The sequence below is a fragment of the Canis lupus genome, chromosome 8 (genome assembly GCF_048164855.1).
Source record: "Canis lupus baileyi chromosome 8, mCanLup2.hap1, whole genome shotgun sequence".
Taxonomy (NCBI): domain Eukaryota; kingdom Metazoa; phylum Chordata; class Mammalia; order Carnivora; family Canidae; genus Canis; species Canis lupus.
The window spans coordinates 68527902-68545870 of NC_132845.1; the positions used below are offsets into that span (position 1 = coordinate 68527902).

Sequence of the window (17969 nt, forward strand, 5' to 3'; positions counted from 1 at the left end):
GCCCAGGGCGCGATCCTGGAGACTCGGGATCGAATCCCACGTCGGGCTCCCGGTGCATGGAGCCCGCTTCTCCCTCTGCCTGTGTCTCTGCCTCTCTCTCTCTCTCTCTGTGACTATCATGAATAAATAAATAAAATCTTTAAAAAAATAAAAATAAAAAATAAATAAAAAATAAAAAAAAAGTTTGTCTAACTAAAATTCTTCTCTCACCATAAGCCATACCCAAGCACTCCTGGAGGGACTTCCGTAGCACAATCTGGACGATCTCCTCAAATTCTGCATTGGTGAGACTTGATTTTTCCTGCAGATATAAGGGCAGAGGAGGAAAACCACTCATCTTTCCCCATGTCTCCTCTCTGACCAGACAGGGAAGACCCCTTTACATGAGCCAGTAGTTCATCAGGCTGTGAGCATAAAGTCAATGTCCCTAAGGATTCTATAAACTTTATTTCTGGGAATAAAGGAGTCAAAGAAAAGTTTACTTATAAAGTCTCTGATCACATTTACTCTCACCTCCATCCTACCTCAACCCCTACCCAGCCATTATTTCCAGCTAAAGGCTTTCATCAAAACTTTTTTTTTTTTTTTTTTACCTCTTTGAGTTGAAAATAGAAGCCACAAGAAAAGAATTTTTTAAAAACCTGAAAGTGCCCCTACATGAAAAGATTGTTTGTCTAGACTGGATGTCTAGGAGAAACTATCCCACTAGAGTCCATCAGTGAGACTAGTACCTTTTCTTTCTCTGCTTGCTTGTCTTGAGGCTTTCCTTTATTCTCCTGGCCACTGCTTGAACCATTTTCTGTGGTTGTTTTCTCTTCCTTCTTCTTTAACCTGGCCTTTGGGGAACTGACCCCCAAGGATTCCTCCTTGGATGAGTTAGGGCTATAGCACATCATGCTATACAATTTTTGTGCAGATGGGGTACAGGTTTTCTTTGGCCCCTTCCCACATTCTGAAAGAAATTTGATTATCAAATAGAATTTATGAAACATAGAATCTAGCACAGAAAGTGTTTGCACCTGCCCTTTGACTGGCCCTATCAGAATTATCTGGAGAGAGCTTTTAACAAAATCAGATTACTAGGCCTCTCCTCTCCCAACCCACCCTACCCCCTGAGATTTGGAAGAAATAGTTGGGAGTGAGGTCTAGGAACTTGTTTTACAAAGCCATCTAGATTATTCTGATACCAAGTTTAGGAACTACTGAATAGTTCAAAGGTGACAAATATAAACATGCAGGAAGATGAGTTATTCAAACGGAAATTCTTGAAATGCATTCATTTTAACTTTAAACAAAACTTTATGAGAAATTAGAAAATTGGGGGGGGGGGGAAACTAGTGCAAAGAAAATTATAAAGATCCTCCCAGGTATAAATAGATTTTTTCTTCTGAGTTTCCATAACACTTCATGCCTCTCTGATGGCATTACCACATTCAAGTTGTGTTATAGATATTTAAATGTCTTTTGTGGGCAGCCCTGGTGGCGCAGTGGTTTAGCGCCGCCTGCAGCCCAGGGCGTAATCCTGGAGACCTGGGATCGAGTCCCACGTCAGGCTTCCTGCACGGAGCTTGCTTCTCCCTCTGCCTGTGTCTTTGCCTCTCTCTGTGTGTGTCTCTAAGAATAAATAAATAAGTAAATCTTTAATAAAAAATAAATAAATGTCTTTTGTCTCCCTATGAGTTTGTACATTTCTTGAGCTGGACTGGACTACTTCTAAATCATATATATTTCGCTCAAATTTTCTAGAAAAGTAGTAACTTTAACAAAGTGGACACAGAATGTATATATCCTGAGCTTCCCCTTGGTGGGAGGGGTATCAAGACATCCAAGGACTGAGAAAAAAGGGAAAAATGAGAGAAATGTACAAAACATGAACCTCCATCACTCTTGACTCACCTTCTTTACTCTGCAGCATTGCCATCATTCAGCTCAGAAGCTACACTTTCTTTGTGCCTCTGTTAGAAAAAAGAAAGTAACTGCTAGAACTCTGATGGAACATGATGTTAAACTTTCTTCTCTGTCATCTTGGGCTCAAGATCTTTGCCTAGGACTGCTGAACTACATTTTCTGCCCTCTTGACTATACTTCTATATCCTCAGCAGTGCTAATCACATGCCAGGGGATAATGAGAGTTACTGTTTTGGTTTTTTTTTAAGATTTTATTTATTCATGAGATACACAGAGAGATAGTTACTGTTTTAAAGATTAGCAACAATCCTTGGTGTTTTAAGGATTAGATTCATGTCCAACATAAGGCAGGCATGCATCAATAGTGGAAGTGGTAGTGGTAGTGATGCATTAAAAAAAAATCACTGAGTAAATTTTGAAGATCTTACTGAGTTTATTCAATGATTCATGAGTTAGGCAGCATCTGATCTAGCAGATACAAAGAAGCTCAAAAGAGCAGAAAGACTTTTATAAGCAGGAGGAGCAGGAACAAGGAAGTTACACTAGGCAAAAAAGCAAATTAGCTATTGCAAATTTACTTTCTTGTAGGAGATGGTAGGTGTCTTTTAGGCAGATTATCTAATAGTGCTGATCAGGTGATTCCTGATGGACTATAAACCAAGATTCTATTTCTAGCAGAGTCAAAACTTTAAGTCTTGTTTTGGTGACATGGAGCTTAACAGAAGCAACTGCATTTTGGGCCTGTTGTCTTGTTTTTAACAGATGTAAGTATAAGAAGTAGTAGTAGTAGTAGTAGTAGTATGAACAGTCCTGACAATTTAAAAGTGAGAGTTTTCTCCAGACAAATTTATCTCAAAAGGTTCTCCTAAATACTTAAAACACAAATAATCTGGCAATTCTCTGACCTAATTCAGAGGTCCCTATGCATAGGGAACCCCCCTTTTTAACATCACTATAATCTATATCTTCCCTTTACTTAGATCTTCTAGTCCAAAAATTTTCCAACGTGCTGGATTCTTGCAATTTCTCTTCATGGCTCAAAAATATTTGGTAACCAGCAGAGGTCCCCAGGGAAGCAAATAATAGGCAGTAAATAAATCATAAATCTATTACCTTCACTCTATATCCTATAGCTATTTACTCACTGATGTTCTGTACTACACCAGTATGCTTCATTATTACTATGAAAATTGTGAATAATAATAATAGTGGAGACTTATTGAGCACCAACTATATTCTTTACCCTTTTATATGTCATCTAATTTAATTCTCACAGTAAATCTATGAGATCACTACTTTTTTAAACTTGGAAAAGTTGAGGGTAAGAGGAATTTAAACATAATAATAGGTAATTAATAGATGATGATGCAAGATTTGAACCTGCCTGATTTTAAAGTCTGTGCTATTAACTGTGGTATGCTATATCCCAACAGTCTGATTCAGTGCTTCAAACCCATTTTAATATTACAGCACACATGGAAAGTATATATTAAAAATACACATTAAAACACACAGAAAGTTATATTTCCAGGTATTCTGGAGTAAAAGGTTTTTCACTGCCATAGAAAACTGAGAGGCGGGAGTATGAGGGCCCCAGCCACACCAAAGGCCGAAGAGATTAGCATCTGCACACAGCTATAAGGTATTTGTGGCCTAGCAGAGTGCCAAGAATCATCTTATGACATTGCAATAATTTGTACATTTTTTTCCAATTTACTTTCCACCAGTGTACTATTTCTACTCAGCAATTAGAAGGAAAATGCCTTTTATCAGTTTAAATTTCTTATAACCCTTCTACCCAGTGTTCTTTTGGCTTACCGCATGTAAGCTATTCTTATTCCTATAACAATTATAACAAGCATTGTAGCTCTGGGAGGGTCTGCAGAGGTCATAAAGTGGCAGCTTCCTTTTTTACAGATGAAAAAAATATGCAAAAGGCAAGTAAGTGATTTGCCCAAAGCCTCAGTGTTAATACATGGTAGAGCCAAGATGAACCCAGGCCTTTTGCCTCTAAATTCTACTAATAACACATTTATTCCACTCAATGATCTTATTTCTGACTGCTGGTTTTGAGAAATTTGAAGGCCCTGGACCTGAAACTCAATCTTCCAACTATGTCATCTCCCATTATAAAGATACCCAAAGGCAGCATAAAATAGATCTTATATATAATATATATACATGTCCTTTTAAAGGATCTTAAAATTTTAAGACCCTCAAATGACCAAACTATGGTGAACATTCAGTTACTCAGGGTATAGAATTCCTCCCCCTAGATCCCAAGATGAATTCAAAAGGTATTGGGAGCTTAATTTAGTGTGTCTACAGCATGGATTTTCAAATTATCTTTTGGTATTTTTTTGTTCCTTGTCTCACTTCTGTAAATGTGAATAATTCAGATGTGCAGTTCTGTGACTACTTTTCCTTTACATAAAGGAGCACATTTTCTCACTGTTCCCATCTTAAATCATCACCATGAACCCCGAAGTCTATTTACTCTATGAGAAAAAAATAAAAAATAAAAGTGTGTATCTACATACTATGCTTGAATATTCATAAACTATCTCTGGAAGAATATACAAAAAACTGACAGAAGTGTCTCTAGGAAATAAAACTGGGTGGCTGGGTGGAAGACAGCTTTTTACTGTACCCCCCTTGTATATCTCTAGCATTTTATAACATGACAATGTTACCACTTCAGAAGTTATTTTCTAGGGATCCCTGGGTGGCTCAGCGGTTTGGGGCCTGCCTTCGGCTCACGGTGTGATCCTGGAGTCCCAGGATTGAGACCCTCAGGCTCCAGGGATGCAGCCTGCTTCTCCCTCTGCCTGTGTCTCTGCCACTGTGTGTGTGTGTGTGTGTGTGTGTGTGTGTGTGTCTTTCATGAATAAATAACATCTTTAAAAAAAAAGGTTATTTTCTAAATTCCAAATTCTTTTTTTTTTAAAGATGTTATTTATTTATTCATGAGAGACACACACACAGAGAGAGAGAGAGAGAGGCAGAGACACAGGCAGAGGGAGAAGCAGGCCCATGCAGGGAGCCTGAAGTGGGACTTGATCCCGGGTCTCCAGGATCACACCCTGGGCTGAAGATGGTACTAAACCACTGAGCCACCCAGGCTGCCCTAAATTCCAAATTCTTTAAATAGTGTTTTGAAAAAATAAAGTGTTTGATCTACTTAAAAATGCAAAATTTTCTAGTAGTTAGGTTCAAATCATTACCTAAACCTATACTGACCTCTCTAGGCCAAAATGTGTTACTGGCGCCCCAACCAACTGGATAAATTGTGGATCATTGTTAATAAAATGTAAATCTATAAGCAGCAATATATAATTCCCCCTTAATCTAGAATGTGTTTGTAAAGAACATTACTTTTAAAGAAAATGTCTAAATAGAAAGGGGAAAGCCAGGAAGTCACTTTCTGACAACTCAAGTCTCTGCTCCTCTGTTTCAGACGAATTTTCTTCTTCCACAATAATATTAAAATGTAGTCCAGAGAGAGAGAAAAAAATTTTAAACCAGTTAACACACAAAATACCACCAACTTTCATCTGACCAGCTACTAAATGCCCAGGGGCTCTAGAGCCAGGAATAACATTTGAGGGGTTGTTTTGTTTTGTATGTTTTTACCTCAGATGAGAAAGGCAAAAAAAAATCAAAAAATGCTTTAAGTTAGAAAGTAAAAGAAAATTCCAAAAATCAGATCCTACCCACCCAACATAAGAAAGAGTGTAAAAGGGAAAAAGAACTTGGAAATAAGGAATAAAGAGAACCAAGAGAAGGTGAATGAAGTGTTCCAAAAAAGAATACTTTTTTTTTTTTTCATTTAGAACACTAAAGATTGAGATGCCTGGGTGGCTCAGCGGTTGAGTGTCTGCCTTCCACCCAGGGAGTGATCCTGGAGTCCCAGGATCAAGCCCCACATCCGGCTCCCTGCATGGAGCCTGCCTCTCTCTCTCTGTGTGTGTCTCTCATGAACAAATAAAGATCTTAAAAAAAAGAAGAAGAAGAAGAAGAAGAAGAAGAAGAAGAAGAAGAAGAAGAAGAAGAAGAAGAAAGAAGAAGAAGAAGAAGAAGAAGAAGAAGAAGAAGAAGAAGAAGAAGAAGAAGAAGAAGACTAAAGATCACCACAGTGATTTTAAGGTGAAATCATCTCCCTCAGCAGTTCTTAGAGTGTGATCCAAAGACCTCTGGGGGTCCCCTCCCCTTTCCAATTACTTATCCATGTTAGGCTGGATTTTCTCATATACTTTAACCAAAACAAAAGATCGAAACAGATTGAAATCAGAAACATAAAAATCCAGCTGTCTTCTATTAAGCCAGACATGAAAAGACTTGCAAAGATGTAAAACACCACCATTCTTCACACTAAATTTTCTTTCATTTAGGAAAATGTATTTTAAAAAAAATTTTTTTTTTAACTTAAATTTTAACTTTTATTTATTTATGATAGGCACACAGTGAGAGAGAGAGAGGCAGAGACACAGGCAGAGGGAGAAGCAGGCTCCATGCACCGGGAGCCTGACGTGGGATTCGATCCCGGATATCCAGGACCGCGCCCTGGGCCAAAGGCAGGCGCCAAACCGCTGCGCCACCCAGGGATCCCGGAAAATGTATTTTTTATAAAAATGTTATTTATATCTACATAATTATTAAGTATAATTAATTCATTTAAATGTGTTATGTTACTATCAGTAGATATAAAAGTTATATAGCTATAAACCAATCTTTGGAGTCCTTCATAACTTTTAAGAGTATAGTAAGGAGGGTTCTGAGACCAAAAAGCTTGAGAACTGACCTAGCTAAATAATTCAGTCATGTCAATATTTTTCAAAAACCATTAACCCTCCTCCCTCCCATTTAGAACGTGTTCACAAATTTCTAACTATCTAATTGTTCCCTCTTTATACTATTCCTGGAATCCTTGGTCTAAGAGAATACAAGTAAACCCTTTAGAATTTTCCTCAGACACACAGTCTGCGCAGGCTCCGTGAGCCTGAAAAACTATATTTAAAATCTTTCATCTTGGAGTCTGATTTCCTTTTGGCATCAATGTCTAATGGCATGTGGATCCCTGCTTATTTTTATGCCCCCATTAATAACCATAGTGGGTTTTTTTTTTCTTCCTCGGCAAGCATGATTTCACAAGAAAAAAGGTAAAAACAAGATCCCAGCTCCCTTTACTGCCCATTATCTAACAACATTTACTGTGGTAACTACGAACTAAACCTTGTACCAAATCTCTTCAATATATTTTCGGTGAACTGAAGCTTATCCGTTCAGAGGGCAAGGAAGCACAAAGATATGGCCACTTAGCACCAAAATACAAGTTTTCTTTTGTGGGGGCTGATTTCATTCGGACTCTTATCTGCCAGCTGCAACACTGCCACTGGTGCTCGTTACCAAAGTAACTCGCCTTTGTGTATTGGTTTCACTTAAGCACATTCCCACGAACCCCTACAAGCCTGCACCATTTCCTCTCACAAGGTGCCATGGTCTGGAACAGTAAAAACCCTAATTCCGCCTTTCAAACCAGAGGTAAGAACTTCTGGAGATCCGCATTTTCCCCGCTCTCTTCCCTCACCAACTCTCTCTTAAGGACGGTAGTTAAGATCGGAGGTACCAGAGTCCAAGTCCTTGATTCCCCTCAGTGGATAAAACAGGGGGTTGCTGCAAGCCTCTCTTCCACCTCAGGAACCGCCACCATGAGATAACTTCCCGTTAGAGGCCCGACCGCACCCCCACCCCCGGGGGAGGCACCCGTATTCTCATTCCTGCTCAGCCCGTCACTGGCCGCCAGGATACTGGGTCACTTTTGTTTGTTTGCGGAGGGTAGGTCTGCGGTGGAGATTCTTAGGAGGGGTAAGAGTTGGTTGTCCAGAAGAGAAAATTTCTCCTCAGGCGACGGGTACCAGGACTGGCAGCGCCTAGCACTTTCATCTGCAACCGGAGAAAAGCCAGCTACCTTCTGGAGCAAGGAGGACCTAAAGGCAAAGAGCAGAATGAGCCACTGCAGCAATTCCGCAAACCCCTCCAACCTCGACCCAGTTTTCCCGCCACAAAGAAAAGGCGTGAGGACACGCACTAGCTGCGCTGCCACCCCCGCGGCGTGCATCCAAAACTGGGGCGCATGCGCAGCCGAAACTGCTTCTGCTTTTGCGCAGCTGTTCTATCCGCCATCTTCCAGCCGAATGCCCTGTAAAACTACAAATCCCATAATCCTCAGTGTCCTCACTTTTTTTTTTTTTAGGCGGCGGGAGCAGCGCCTGATCGTTCATGAAGCACATCTGTCTGTTACTAACTTTTCTCTCTACCCCAGACTGCTTTTTCCTTCCTCTTTTCGTTTCCTGGTTCCTATTCTTCCTTTTAGTCTCGTTCACGCCCTATCTTGATGTTTTAGTTGAGACTATCTGCAACCCCACTGTCGCCCCTCCCGCCTTCTTCTCTGCCACAGGACCCGCTCCCCAAGCTATGTTGGCAGGGAGAACGCGCCACCTTAGCACCCTGTGGAAAGGGCGCCGAGCAGCTTCTTCCCCATTGGCCGAGGCAGGGGGCCCAAAGCAGGCCGAACCCTCTTCCCCGCCCACACTCGTTTTTATATAAGGCTGCGCGAAGAGAGCGTGTGCTTGGGAAGGCCTGCGTGCGAGGTGGCGGTGGTGGTGGCGAATGTGCTGCTATTGGTGGCTGCGGTGGGCGTCGGGACGCAGTCGGCGGGCTAGGGGCTCGCGCGCAGGCGTCGGGTGGTGGGAAGAGGTGTTGGTGCCAGGGCTGTGGGTGTGGAGGCGGAGAGGAGGGCGTGGTGTCCCCAGGTGATCGCCATTGGGGTAAAGCGGAGGAGCGAGAGAACGACTCGGCCATTTCGGGGGAAGAGGAAGTTGGACAACATCGGCTGTTTTAGTGCCTTTTTTTTTTTCAGTTCAGCAGAGACTATTTCCCAGGGGGGTGAGTTACAATGACTTATTGTATTTTACTGAGAACAGTTCGTAGGCAAGCCGTCTGTACGCTCCTCTCCTTCCCTTCCTCTACTTTTAGGTTCACCCCTCCGTTCCTTCGGAAGCCTTTCTAAGTAGGTGGGCAAAGGGGGCGATCGAAATATGAATAATTCATGAGGCCCGCCCCACTCGTTGACCACGCCCCCTCCAAACCGTGCTGACGCACGTTGCGTGTACCAAATCTAAGGAAGCGACGTAACAGTCTCCGCCCCTAGGGTGGAGGGAGGGGCGTCATCTCCAGCACGTGCTGTATCTACCCGCGCAAGCCCAAAAGGGTGTGCGCAGGCGCTGCCCGCTAGGGGGAGGAAGGAGGCGGGGTAGGGAGGTTGCTGGGTTTAGAGCCGGGCGGAGACCGCTGAGACTCATTCCTCAGGAACAAGGGTCGGGTGTCAAGGAGACCTTTTCACACCAGCTCCCCGTCCCCCGCCTACGGTGGGTGGGATCGCGCGGCAGAGACAAAGGATATCAGTAGGGACGGACATAGCTGCGAAGGGAAGTAGGGTGTCAGTTTGGGGTGGTGGGCTTTTGTGGGGGCTGAGGTGGGCTATATTTAAACTCCCGGAGCCGTTAAGTTGGTTCGTACTCATGCGCGCGCAACCAGGGTGGTGGCGGAGTGCGCATGCGTGATTCAGGGGCGAGAGGAACGCGCTTTAGCAGTGCGCGCTCGCGGCGAAGCGGTAGTGGTGGAGGAGAAAGGCGTTGGCGCACGCGCGGTTGATTCCTGGAGTTGTTCGGTTCTCGCGGGCATCTTGTTTTGGTCTCGCGGGCGAGTGGGGCGCGCTTCGGGGGAGGCGCTTGGGCGCGAGACTTGGCGAGAAGAGCAGAGCTGCGCGCGCACTCAGGGAAGGGGGGAAGGGAGCGGGCTCTAGGGAGGGGGGTTAAGCCCCCTAGTTCTCCCCCCCCCCCCCGTTGCCCTCAACTGGGACGGAATAAGGGGAGGAAATGATCGAGATGGCGGCGGAGAAGGAGCCGTTTCTGGTGCCGGCCCCGCCGCCGCCGCTCAAAGATGAGTCGGGCGGAGGGGGCGGCCCCACGCTGCAACCTCACCGAGAGGCCGCCTCCGGGGAGCTCTGCGGCGGGACGCAGCGTGGGCCGGGCCCGCGCACACACTCGACGGGGGCCCCGGCTTCTGGGGTCGGCAAGGAGAGCCCTGGGGCTACATCCACTCGGGGAGGCCAGTCGCAGCAGCAACGAGGGGGCGGCCCCCAGGCGCAGTCTCATGGGGAGGCCCGCTTGTCGGATCCCCACGGGCGAGCCGCTCCCCCTGACGTTGGGGAGGAGCGAAGGGGAGGAGGCGGAACAGAACTGGGTCCCCCTGCCCCTCCTCGACCCCGCAATGGCTATCAGCCCCACCGGCCCCCTGGGGGAGGTGGGGGAAAGAGGAGAAATAGTTGTAACGTGGGAGGGAGTGGTGGAGGCTTCAAACATCCGGCCTTCAAGAGGCGCAGGCGGGTTAATTCGGACTGTGATTCTGTGTTACCCTCCAACTTTCTCCTGGGGGGCAATATCTTTGATCCACTGAACCTGAATAGCCTCCTGGATGAGGAAGTGAGCCGCGCACTCAATGCAGAGACCCCTAAGTCATCTCCACTTCCAGCCAAGGGGCGAGATCCAGTGGAGATCCTCATCCCCAAAGATATTACTGACCCGCTCAGTCTCAATACTTGCACTGATGAGGCCCAGGTAGTTCTTGCATCGCCACTCAAGACTGGTCGGAAGCGGCATAGACACCGGGGACAGCACCACCAGCAGCAGCAGGCAACCGGAGGGAATGATAGCCACTCTGTGCTCCCCACAGCCCCCCTCACTCCCTCACTCCATGGGGAGGGCACCCCACAGCAGCAGCGGCACAGGGGCCAGAACCGGGATGCCCCTCAGCCCTATGAACTCAACACAGCCATCAACTGCAGGGATGAGGTCGTGTCTCCCCTTCCATCTGCCCTCCAGGGTCCCTCAGGCTCCCTTTCAGCCCCTCCAGCTGCCTCAGTTACCTCTGCAACCCCGTCTTCCTCCTCACGACATCGCAAACGTCGCAGGACTTCCAGCAAGTCAGAGGCAGGGGCTAGGGGTGGAGTCCAGGGTCCCAAGGAGAAGGGCAGAGGGAGTGGGGGAGGCCGTCACCACCACCACCACCACCTCCACCTCCACCCACTACCTGCAGCAGTCTTCAAAAAGCAACAGCTCAAGTTCCAGTATGGGAATTATTGCAAGTACTATGGTTACCGCAATCCCTCCTGTGAGGATGGGCGCCTTCGAGTGTTGAAGCCTGAGTGGTTTCGGGGTCGGGACGTCCTAGATCTGGGCTGCAATGTGGGCCATCTGACCCTGAGCATTGCCTGTAAGTGGGGCCCATCCCGCATGGTGGGTCTGGATATCGATTCCCGACTCATTCATTCGGCCCGCCAAAACATCCGACACTACCTGTCTGAGGAGCTGCGTCTGCCATCCCAGACTTCTGAGGGGGACCCAGGGGCAGAGAGTGAGGAAGGGACCATAACCGTCCGAAAGAGAAGCTGCTTCCCAGCCTCACTGACAGCCAGCCGGGGTCCCATCGCTGCACCCCAAGTGCCCTTGGATGGAGCAGACACATCAGTCTTCCCCAACAATGTTGTCTTCGTCACGGTAAGAGGGTCTGAAGGCTCTTGGTATAGGGGCCAGGTGTGAAGATGAGATTAAGTGGGAATAAGACAGGAAAGTTATGACCCAGAGGGATTTCTGCATGTACTCTGCCAGGAGAACCAGATCTTCAGGGATCTGAATCGTGACTGACAGTGTCTCCCCCCGCCCCATAACCTGGAAACATGGGGGCTCTACCTAGGCTCCTTTGTCATGACTACTGGTCCCAAGATGGGGTTTGACTCCTTTTGCCCTGCTCCTGTCCTGGACTGTAATCCACACCAGTCCACCTTCCCTTGCAGGCTGCTCCTGCTGCTCACTAGATTTGGTTCAGTTGGAAAGTTTTCTCAACGCACTGAATGCAGGTGCATGAAGGGATAGGTGTCAGACATGGAATGTTTTGGGGTGGGAGGAGGAATAGGGTGGTGGCTGACTAATACTTTGATAGGGACTTAGATCCAGAGTTGGTTGAAGAGTTGGTGGTCAGGACCCCAAGTAGTTTGGCCATAGGTCATCTCATGATGACCTGAGATCGTGAGATGGGGAGAGTCGGAGTCCTCTGTAACCGGGAAGGGTAGTCTTCAGAGTGTCTGTTCCCTGACTGTACATAGCTCTCCATAAAATACTCCAGTTAAGCCAACTGGTGGTGGCAGGTTGGGTTAAGCTTGCAAAAATGACTTTGCAGATGTTGATGAATTTATCATCTAGAAAAGGCTTCCTAAGGGCTGGGACTCTTCACTTCTCTTGGAGAAAGGAAATAGGCCTGGAACTTTGCCAACCTTGATTCCAGGGAAGGAACCACAGGTTGGTTCCCTTTCAAACCTGGGTTAGGAACCTTTGCAAAACATTGGGTCACTCAGCTTAATGTTTGCAGGGTGGGAATAAGTACTAGATGGACTCAGGAGAACCCTCATTTTTTTCCTCTGATGTTTCACCCCAGTTTGGAGACCTCTTTTGGGTAACTTGGTCAATGTAAAATGATCCACACTCCCTTTTTATGTTTGGCTTATCACCACCAGAAAGCAGGGGCAGGAGGATGTAAAGCAAGAAAATGAGGCTGGGAGTTAGTCTGACAAATGTCAGAGAAGGTTGTGGCCAAGGGCTAAGGCTGTAGGACTTTCTGTTTTGGAGGCTGCTGAGCAGGTTGTGTGGAGGCAGTGGTTCTTTTATTGCCTCTGTTGACCTTGCCCCCAATTCTTGCCCTCAGGGTAACTATGTGCTGGATCGAGATGAGCTGGTGGAGGCCCAAACACCTGAGTATGATGTGGTGCTCTGCCTCAGCCTCACCAAGTGGGTGCATCTGAACTGGGGAGATGAGGGGCTAAAGCGCATGTTTCGCCGAATCTACCGGCATCTACATCCTGGGGGCATCCTGGTCCTAGAGCCCCAACCTTGGTCATCCTACAGCAAGAGAAAGACTCTGACGGTGAGTTGGGAATTGGGTGGATATTGGGATATCCTTCTTTTAGTTGGGGCAAGAAAGGCCTCAAGAAAGGAGGAATACTTTCTGAACAAGGTGGACAGGTTCCCTGGGTGGGCATCACTGTACACCAGGGAAGAAGCCAACAGGCTGACGTGGTCCCCTGCCCTTCTGCCTAGGAAACAATCTATAAGAACTACTATCGAATCCAGCTGAGGCCAGAGCACTTCAGTTCCTACCTGACATCCCCAGAGGTGGGCTTCTCCAGCTATGAGCTTGTGGCTACACCCCACAACACTTCCAGAGGTAAGGTTGGCTGACCTGGGGGAGGCGGGGAGGGGATGGTAAGGCAGATGCTGTGGAGTCTTGGAGTTCTGCCAACCCTTCCTGATTGCACATTCTCTCCTCAGGCTTCCAGCGTTCTGTGTACCTGTTCCACAAGGCCCGTTCCCCCAGCCACTGAGTGGCCCCCTGAACAGAAAAGTGTGAAGAAGTTGCCCACTGCTCTTAAGGACCTGGGGGAAAAGGAAAGTATCTCAAAGTCTTTCCTTTTGGCTCCAAAAATTGTTTCCTTTCATGGATCTGCAAAGAAAGCTTTTCCTACGTTGCTGCCCCAGCCTCCTCCCTACACCTCTGGCATCTAAGCAGCAAGCCCAGCTGTGCTGGAGTTACCGACATCTTCCTCTCTCCCCCAGCTCACTGGGCTGGATGGCATGGACTGTTTGCTGACCTCTGTTCTCCTAGGGTATGGGAGGTGGGCGGTATCAAGTTCTCTGGCCTCTTCCTCCTGCTCTCCAAAGGAGATTCCCCTTTCTCCTCAGCCCTTGTCCCTGGCTGTTGTTGCAATGGACCACAGATAGATGGACTGAGGGTTAAGTGAAGGGGAAGTTTGGCAGGGAGGCATGCAGGTACTGTGAAAATCCTTCCCTCTGCTCACCTCCATTGGGAGAGGGGGTTGGGTTTGGAATGTAAGAACAGCACAATAAATTTGATGTTTCAGGCAGTGGCCCCCACACTTGTGTCTGGCACTTTCTACCTAGTGGGAAAGGGTTAGTGCCTCCCAAAACACCTGGGTTTCCTCTGCCCAAACTGGAGTCTCAAGAATTAAGGACAGATTTTTCAGTGGTTGGGAAGATTGAGTGTTGAATGCTAGTCACATCTATACACAATGAGTCAGAACTCTAATCAAGAAGGAGAGGTATAATGTGAATTTTATGTGAAACTTAAGAGTTCATCTCCCCTCCCCCAAAAATGCATTGACAAGAATGTTTTGTGGGAGCGCGGGACAAAGGCTAACTTTGGAAGAATTAACAGTGGAGCTAAAAAAAGGCACTACTGAACAGACCTTCCCACCTGCTCCAGGGACACCCCCTCCCCCCCTTTTCTGTGATGTGCAATTAGATGACTAGGTAATTAACATGAAACTCTTCAGCATGTCCAGTGTTCTTGGGACTTTGATACTCACTTAGCAAATACTGAGCACTCCTGGATCTGGTGTAAACATGGACAAGGCTCTTCCAAGTAAAGACAAGGATGTAATTTCAATAACTGGGTGCAAATAGCTACTGCCTCTCAGGCTCCTGGAGCCAGGTAATTAAGAAAGAAGGACTCCTTGAAGCCTAACAGACTGAGACTCATCCACGTGTTAGTGATGAGAAAGAAGTAGTGCAAGGGCGCATGAGTGGCTCAGTGGGTTGAGCATCAGGCTCTGGATGGAGTCACACTTCGGCTCTGGGCTGAGTGTGGAGCCTGCTAGCGATTCCCTCTCCTGCCCCCTCCCCACTGCACTCCCCTGCTCTCGCTCTCAAAAAAACAAAAAAAAACCGCAAGGGAACAAACGTGGTGTCTAGGATAGGTCAGGGGAAGAGGTGGGACAGTGTTCTCAACTTGCCATCACTACCAAGTTCCAAAAAGGCCAAAAACTTGACTTCCAGACAGCTTCCACCTGAGGCTTGAACCCATTTTAAGACTCCGAAGAAGAGTCTCATTTGTTAGCAAAACCACTTTATTCTGAAAAATAGTTTTAACACAAAAATATTAACTAGCAATCCTGAGGGCCTCCACATCTAGGCTTCCCATCGCCTCAGTGTCCGGTGCATGAGGAAAGTATCCTCTGAAGGGCGGGGCCGGAGTTGAAGACGCAGAGGAGGCAGACCGTCCAGGGTCAGGTGTGGAGACTCATAAAATAATGTTTCTGGGTCACAAAGGATGGTCATGTCGGGCCCTGGCCCAGGTGGCTCCTGTTGGGAATTGGAACCCAAAGCAAGGTTAGTTACACTTGGGAAGGTGAAGGGGCACGAAACGTAAACTGAAGCCCAGGTCCCTCACCTTTGGGGGCGGGGCTCGGGCCTGTGGTGGCAGGAGCGCCAGTTTCTCCCTCAGCGCAGCGTTCAGCACCTGTTCCTCCGGCACCTGCAGGCTCACCAGGTCTCGGAAGAGCCGCTTGGAGCGCGGCACGTTCAGCCCTGAGACGGCAGAGGGAGCGGAGGTGAGTGGCGCTTCTCATCCCCACTCCCGCGCCCCGCCGGCCGTCTCTCTCTCACCCTCGGCCACGCTCTCCTCCAAACCGCAGCGAGTCTGGAACGACTTCCTCAGCTGTTCTTCCACGGCCTTCGCGGCATCGAACTGGCCCCCGGCTGCAGCAGCCCGCGCGGCCTGCAACTCGAGGCTCAAGGCCAGGCTGCTCTGCTGAGCGGGCGCCCCCAGGTCCTGCGGCGCTGCGGGCTTCTCGCCTGGCGCGGCGGCGGCCGACGGCGGCTCGGACCGCACCGGGGAGAGCGGCTCCAAACGAAAGCGGACCTGGGAGCAGAGAGCGAGGCAGTGACGAGGTGGGCGCGGGCTCGTCGGCAGGCTGGGGGCCAGGCCTTCCCCCAGCTCACCTGCCGCCCCTTGCGGGCCCCGCCCCGCCGGTCCGCCCGCCCCTTCCGTCGACCCGGACTGCAGGTCTGCCGCTCGGGGGTCTCGGACCGCGGGCTCAGGCTCAGGCTCAGGTCCAAACCAGGCTCGGGCACTGGGGCTCTGGGCTCCGGGGCGCGGGGTTCTGGGGGTGGCCCGGGGACCGCCACGGCCTCCTCCCCTTCGGCCAGCTCCAGCTCTGCCAACCCACAGCCCGTCATCTTGGTGCGGCTGCTGGGGTGCAAGGTCTCTGGAGGCCAGAGGTCACGGGACACAAACTCGCCAACCCCTCCCCCGCCCCTCCCGGGCACCGCTACCGGAAACCGCTCGCCCTCGTCCAACGGGGCGGGGAGGCCAGCCCCTGCTCCATCCCATTGGCGCTACTAAGCGTCATTTCCGTTGCTCGGCTCCCCGCCTCCCGCGGGCTTCCGCCCGCAGAACCTCGCCCCCGCCCCTAAGTCATAGTTTCGGAATCGCTACCCGTGGAAGCTCTACGGGTCCTCACGAAGGCCATTTCTCGTTTGGAAACGCGGACGTGGTGTCTTTGTCCTGCAGTTTTTACCTGACTTCTGCTGGAGTCCAGGGTGGGTGTGTCATTGCCTTCCGTCCGGGCGCCAAATGGGACAGCTTTAACTGGAGGAGGGTCAGGTGCCCTCATCTTGGCCCTCCCTGGTCAGTGCCTCCACAGCAGCTCCTCGCGTTCCTCCCACCCGGGAACGAAGCTCCCCAGGAGGAGTGAGGGCGGGGCTCGCCGCCCCCAGCCCCGGGATCCTTCCCGGGACCCCGGGCGTTCGTGGTTGCCCGGGCGATATCGGCCTCATTCAGCCTGGGGTCTTCTGTGACTTTTTCCCCCATGGGGGCCCCCTAACATATTCATCTTTATAAAAATAGGTATCTGTATATTGAGTACAGTTCTTACAAAGAAGGTCTCTTGGGGCACCTGGGTGGCTCGCTGGTTGAGTGCCTGCCTTTGGCCCAGGTCGTGATCCCGGGGTCCTGGGATCCAGTCCCGGGAGGGGCTCCCCACAGGGAGCCTACTTCTCCCTCTCCCTATGTCTCTGTCTATCTATGTGTGTCTCTTATGAATAAATAAATAAAATCTTTAAAAATAAAAATAAAGTCTCGATGGATTTATCCTGGACTCCTGCCAGACAGGAGACCGGATTTCCCATCCTTTCCCTGTGTTCCTCGGAGCAGGTGCTCACAGTTCTGTGAGCCTGTTTCTTGTGCAAAATGTGCTAAGTCAGGTGCATGAGTCTTGAAGCTCTCCCCAAAAGGGGTTAATAGTCAACAGGCACGTTTGTGTACCACTTTGCAGTTTGAGAGTTTTCACATGCTTTATCGTACCAGAAACTGCTGTGGAAGATGGGGCGGAATGCTGCCTGCATTTTACACACACACACACACACACACACACATTTCTGAGAATCTTTGGCGTGAAACACTGCAAGCTTTCTTGCTGAAGAAAGGAATAAGAAAGTATACAAATTCCGTCTACTATTCATTTGCGAAAGTAGGGAGATACAAATGCAAATACTTGTGTTTTATTAAAAGTGGAAGTATGATTCAAAAACTTTTAATGGCTACTGACATTGAGGAGATAATAGAATAAAAGGAAGAGAGGCTAGATTTTGAATATAGTGTGTGTATTTGACTTTGGAAACCTATGTTTTCCGTGATTATATGACAGAAATTAATTTTTAAAAACCAGTCCCTAAAAGTTGAAAGTAAAATGAAACAAATGAACCTAAATGTGTATCTAGTTGGTGACCTAACTACACAGAAGGGACCTCTTGTAAAAGACTTGAAAAAATAGTAATTTAACTGTACATCCCAAAGGTCTACCCTATGAACAAAATTAACTGCCAATAAAAATGAACAAACTGCCTTAAAATCTTACAGTGTATTCAGTAGTCATGTTGGAAACAGGTGAAAATGTGTAGGATAAAACATCATTATGTTATTATCAGAACCAGAATTTTGGCATAGCTGAAAAGATTTGTTTTTTAAATTTTTATTTACTTATGATAGTCACACACAGAGAGAGCGAGAGAGGCAGAGACATAGGCAGAGGGAGAAGCAGGCTCCATACACCGGGAGCCTGACATGGGATTCGATCCCGGGTCTCCAGGATC

At 48.2% G+C, this 17969-nt stretch overlaps 3 protein-coding genes across 17 annotated transcripts in view; 1 reads left to right on the top strand and 2 right to left on the bottom strand.

Moving 5' to 3' along the window:
* ZCWPW1 (zinc finger CW-type and PWWP domain containing 1) overlaps positions 1-9048 on the bottom strand; it is a 76369-nt gene extending 67321 nt beyond the window's left edge. For 3 of the 14 annotated variants that reach the window (XR_012035887.1, XR_012035886.1, XM_072837220.1), the window contains exons 1-5: positions 7997-8391; positions 7496-7895; positions 1897-1955; positions 732-952; positions 211-301 (exon numbers count right to left, since the gene is read on the bottom strand). Coding sequence is in view for 12 of the 14 variants with exons in the window: in XM_072837220.1 (XP_072693321.1) it covers positions 211-301; positions 732-952; positions 1897-1924 (340 nt within the window). In the remaining 2 variants the exon portion in view is untranslated. The other 11 variants (XM_072837216.1, XM_072837208.1, XM_072837210.1 and 8 more) reach the window with 10 other exon arrangements.
* MEPCE (methylphosphate capping enzyme) lies at positions 8556-13952 on the top strand. Of its 2 annotated transcripts, XM_072837207.1 has the most exons (5): positions 8556-8853; positions 10436-11525; positions 12727-12945; positions 13119-13245; positions 13350-13952. In XM_072837207.1, the coding sequence occupies exons 2-5, from the start codon at positions 11262-11264 to the stop codon at positions 13400-13402; spliced, it is 663 nt and encodes a 220-aa protein (XP_072693308.1). In that variant the 5' UTR covers positions 8556-8853; positions 10436-11261; the 3' UTR covers positions 13403-13952. The 2 variants fall into 2 exon arrangements, with proteins under 2 accessions (XP_072693308.1, XP_072693307.1); XM_072837206.1 differs by lacking the exon at positions 8556-8853 and having other exon boundaries at positions 8860-11525.
* A 974-nt stretch (positions 13953-14926) lies between these two features.
* PPP1R35 (protein phosphatase 1 regulatory subunit 35) lies at positions 14927-16223 on the bottom strand. Its single transcript, XM_072837225.1, has 4 exons — positions 15819-16223; positions 15483-15738; positions 15268-15404; positions 14927-15179 (listed from the first exon to the last, which is right to left on the bottom strand). The coding sequence occupies exons 1-4, from the start codon at positions 16053-16055 to the stop codon at positions 15006-15008; spliced, it is 804 nt and encodes a 267-aa protein (XP_072693326.1). The 5' UTR covers positions 16056-16223; the 3' UTR covers positions 14927-15005.
* Between the last annotated feature and the right edge of the window lie 1746 nt (positions 16224-17969).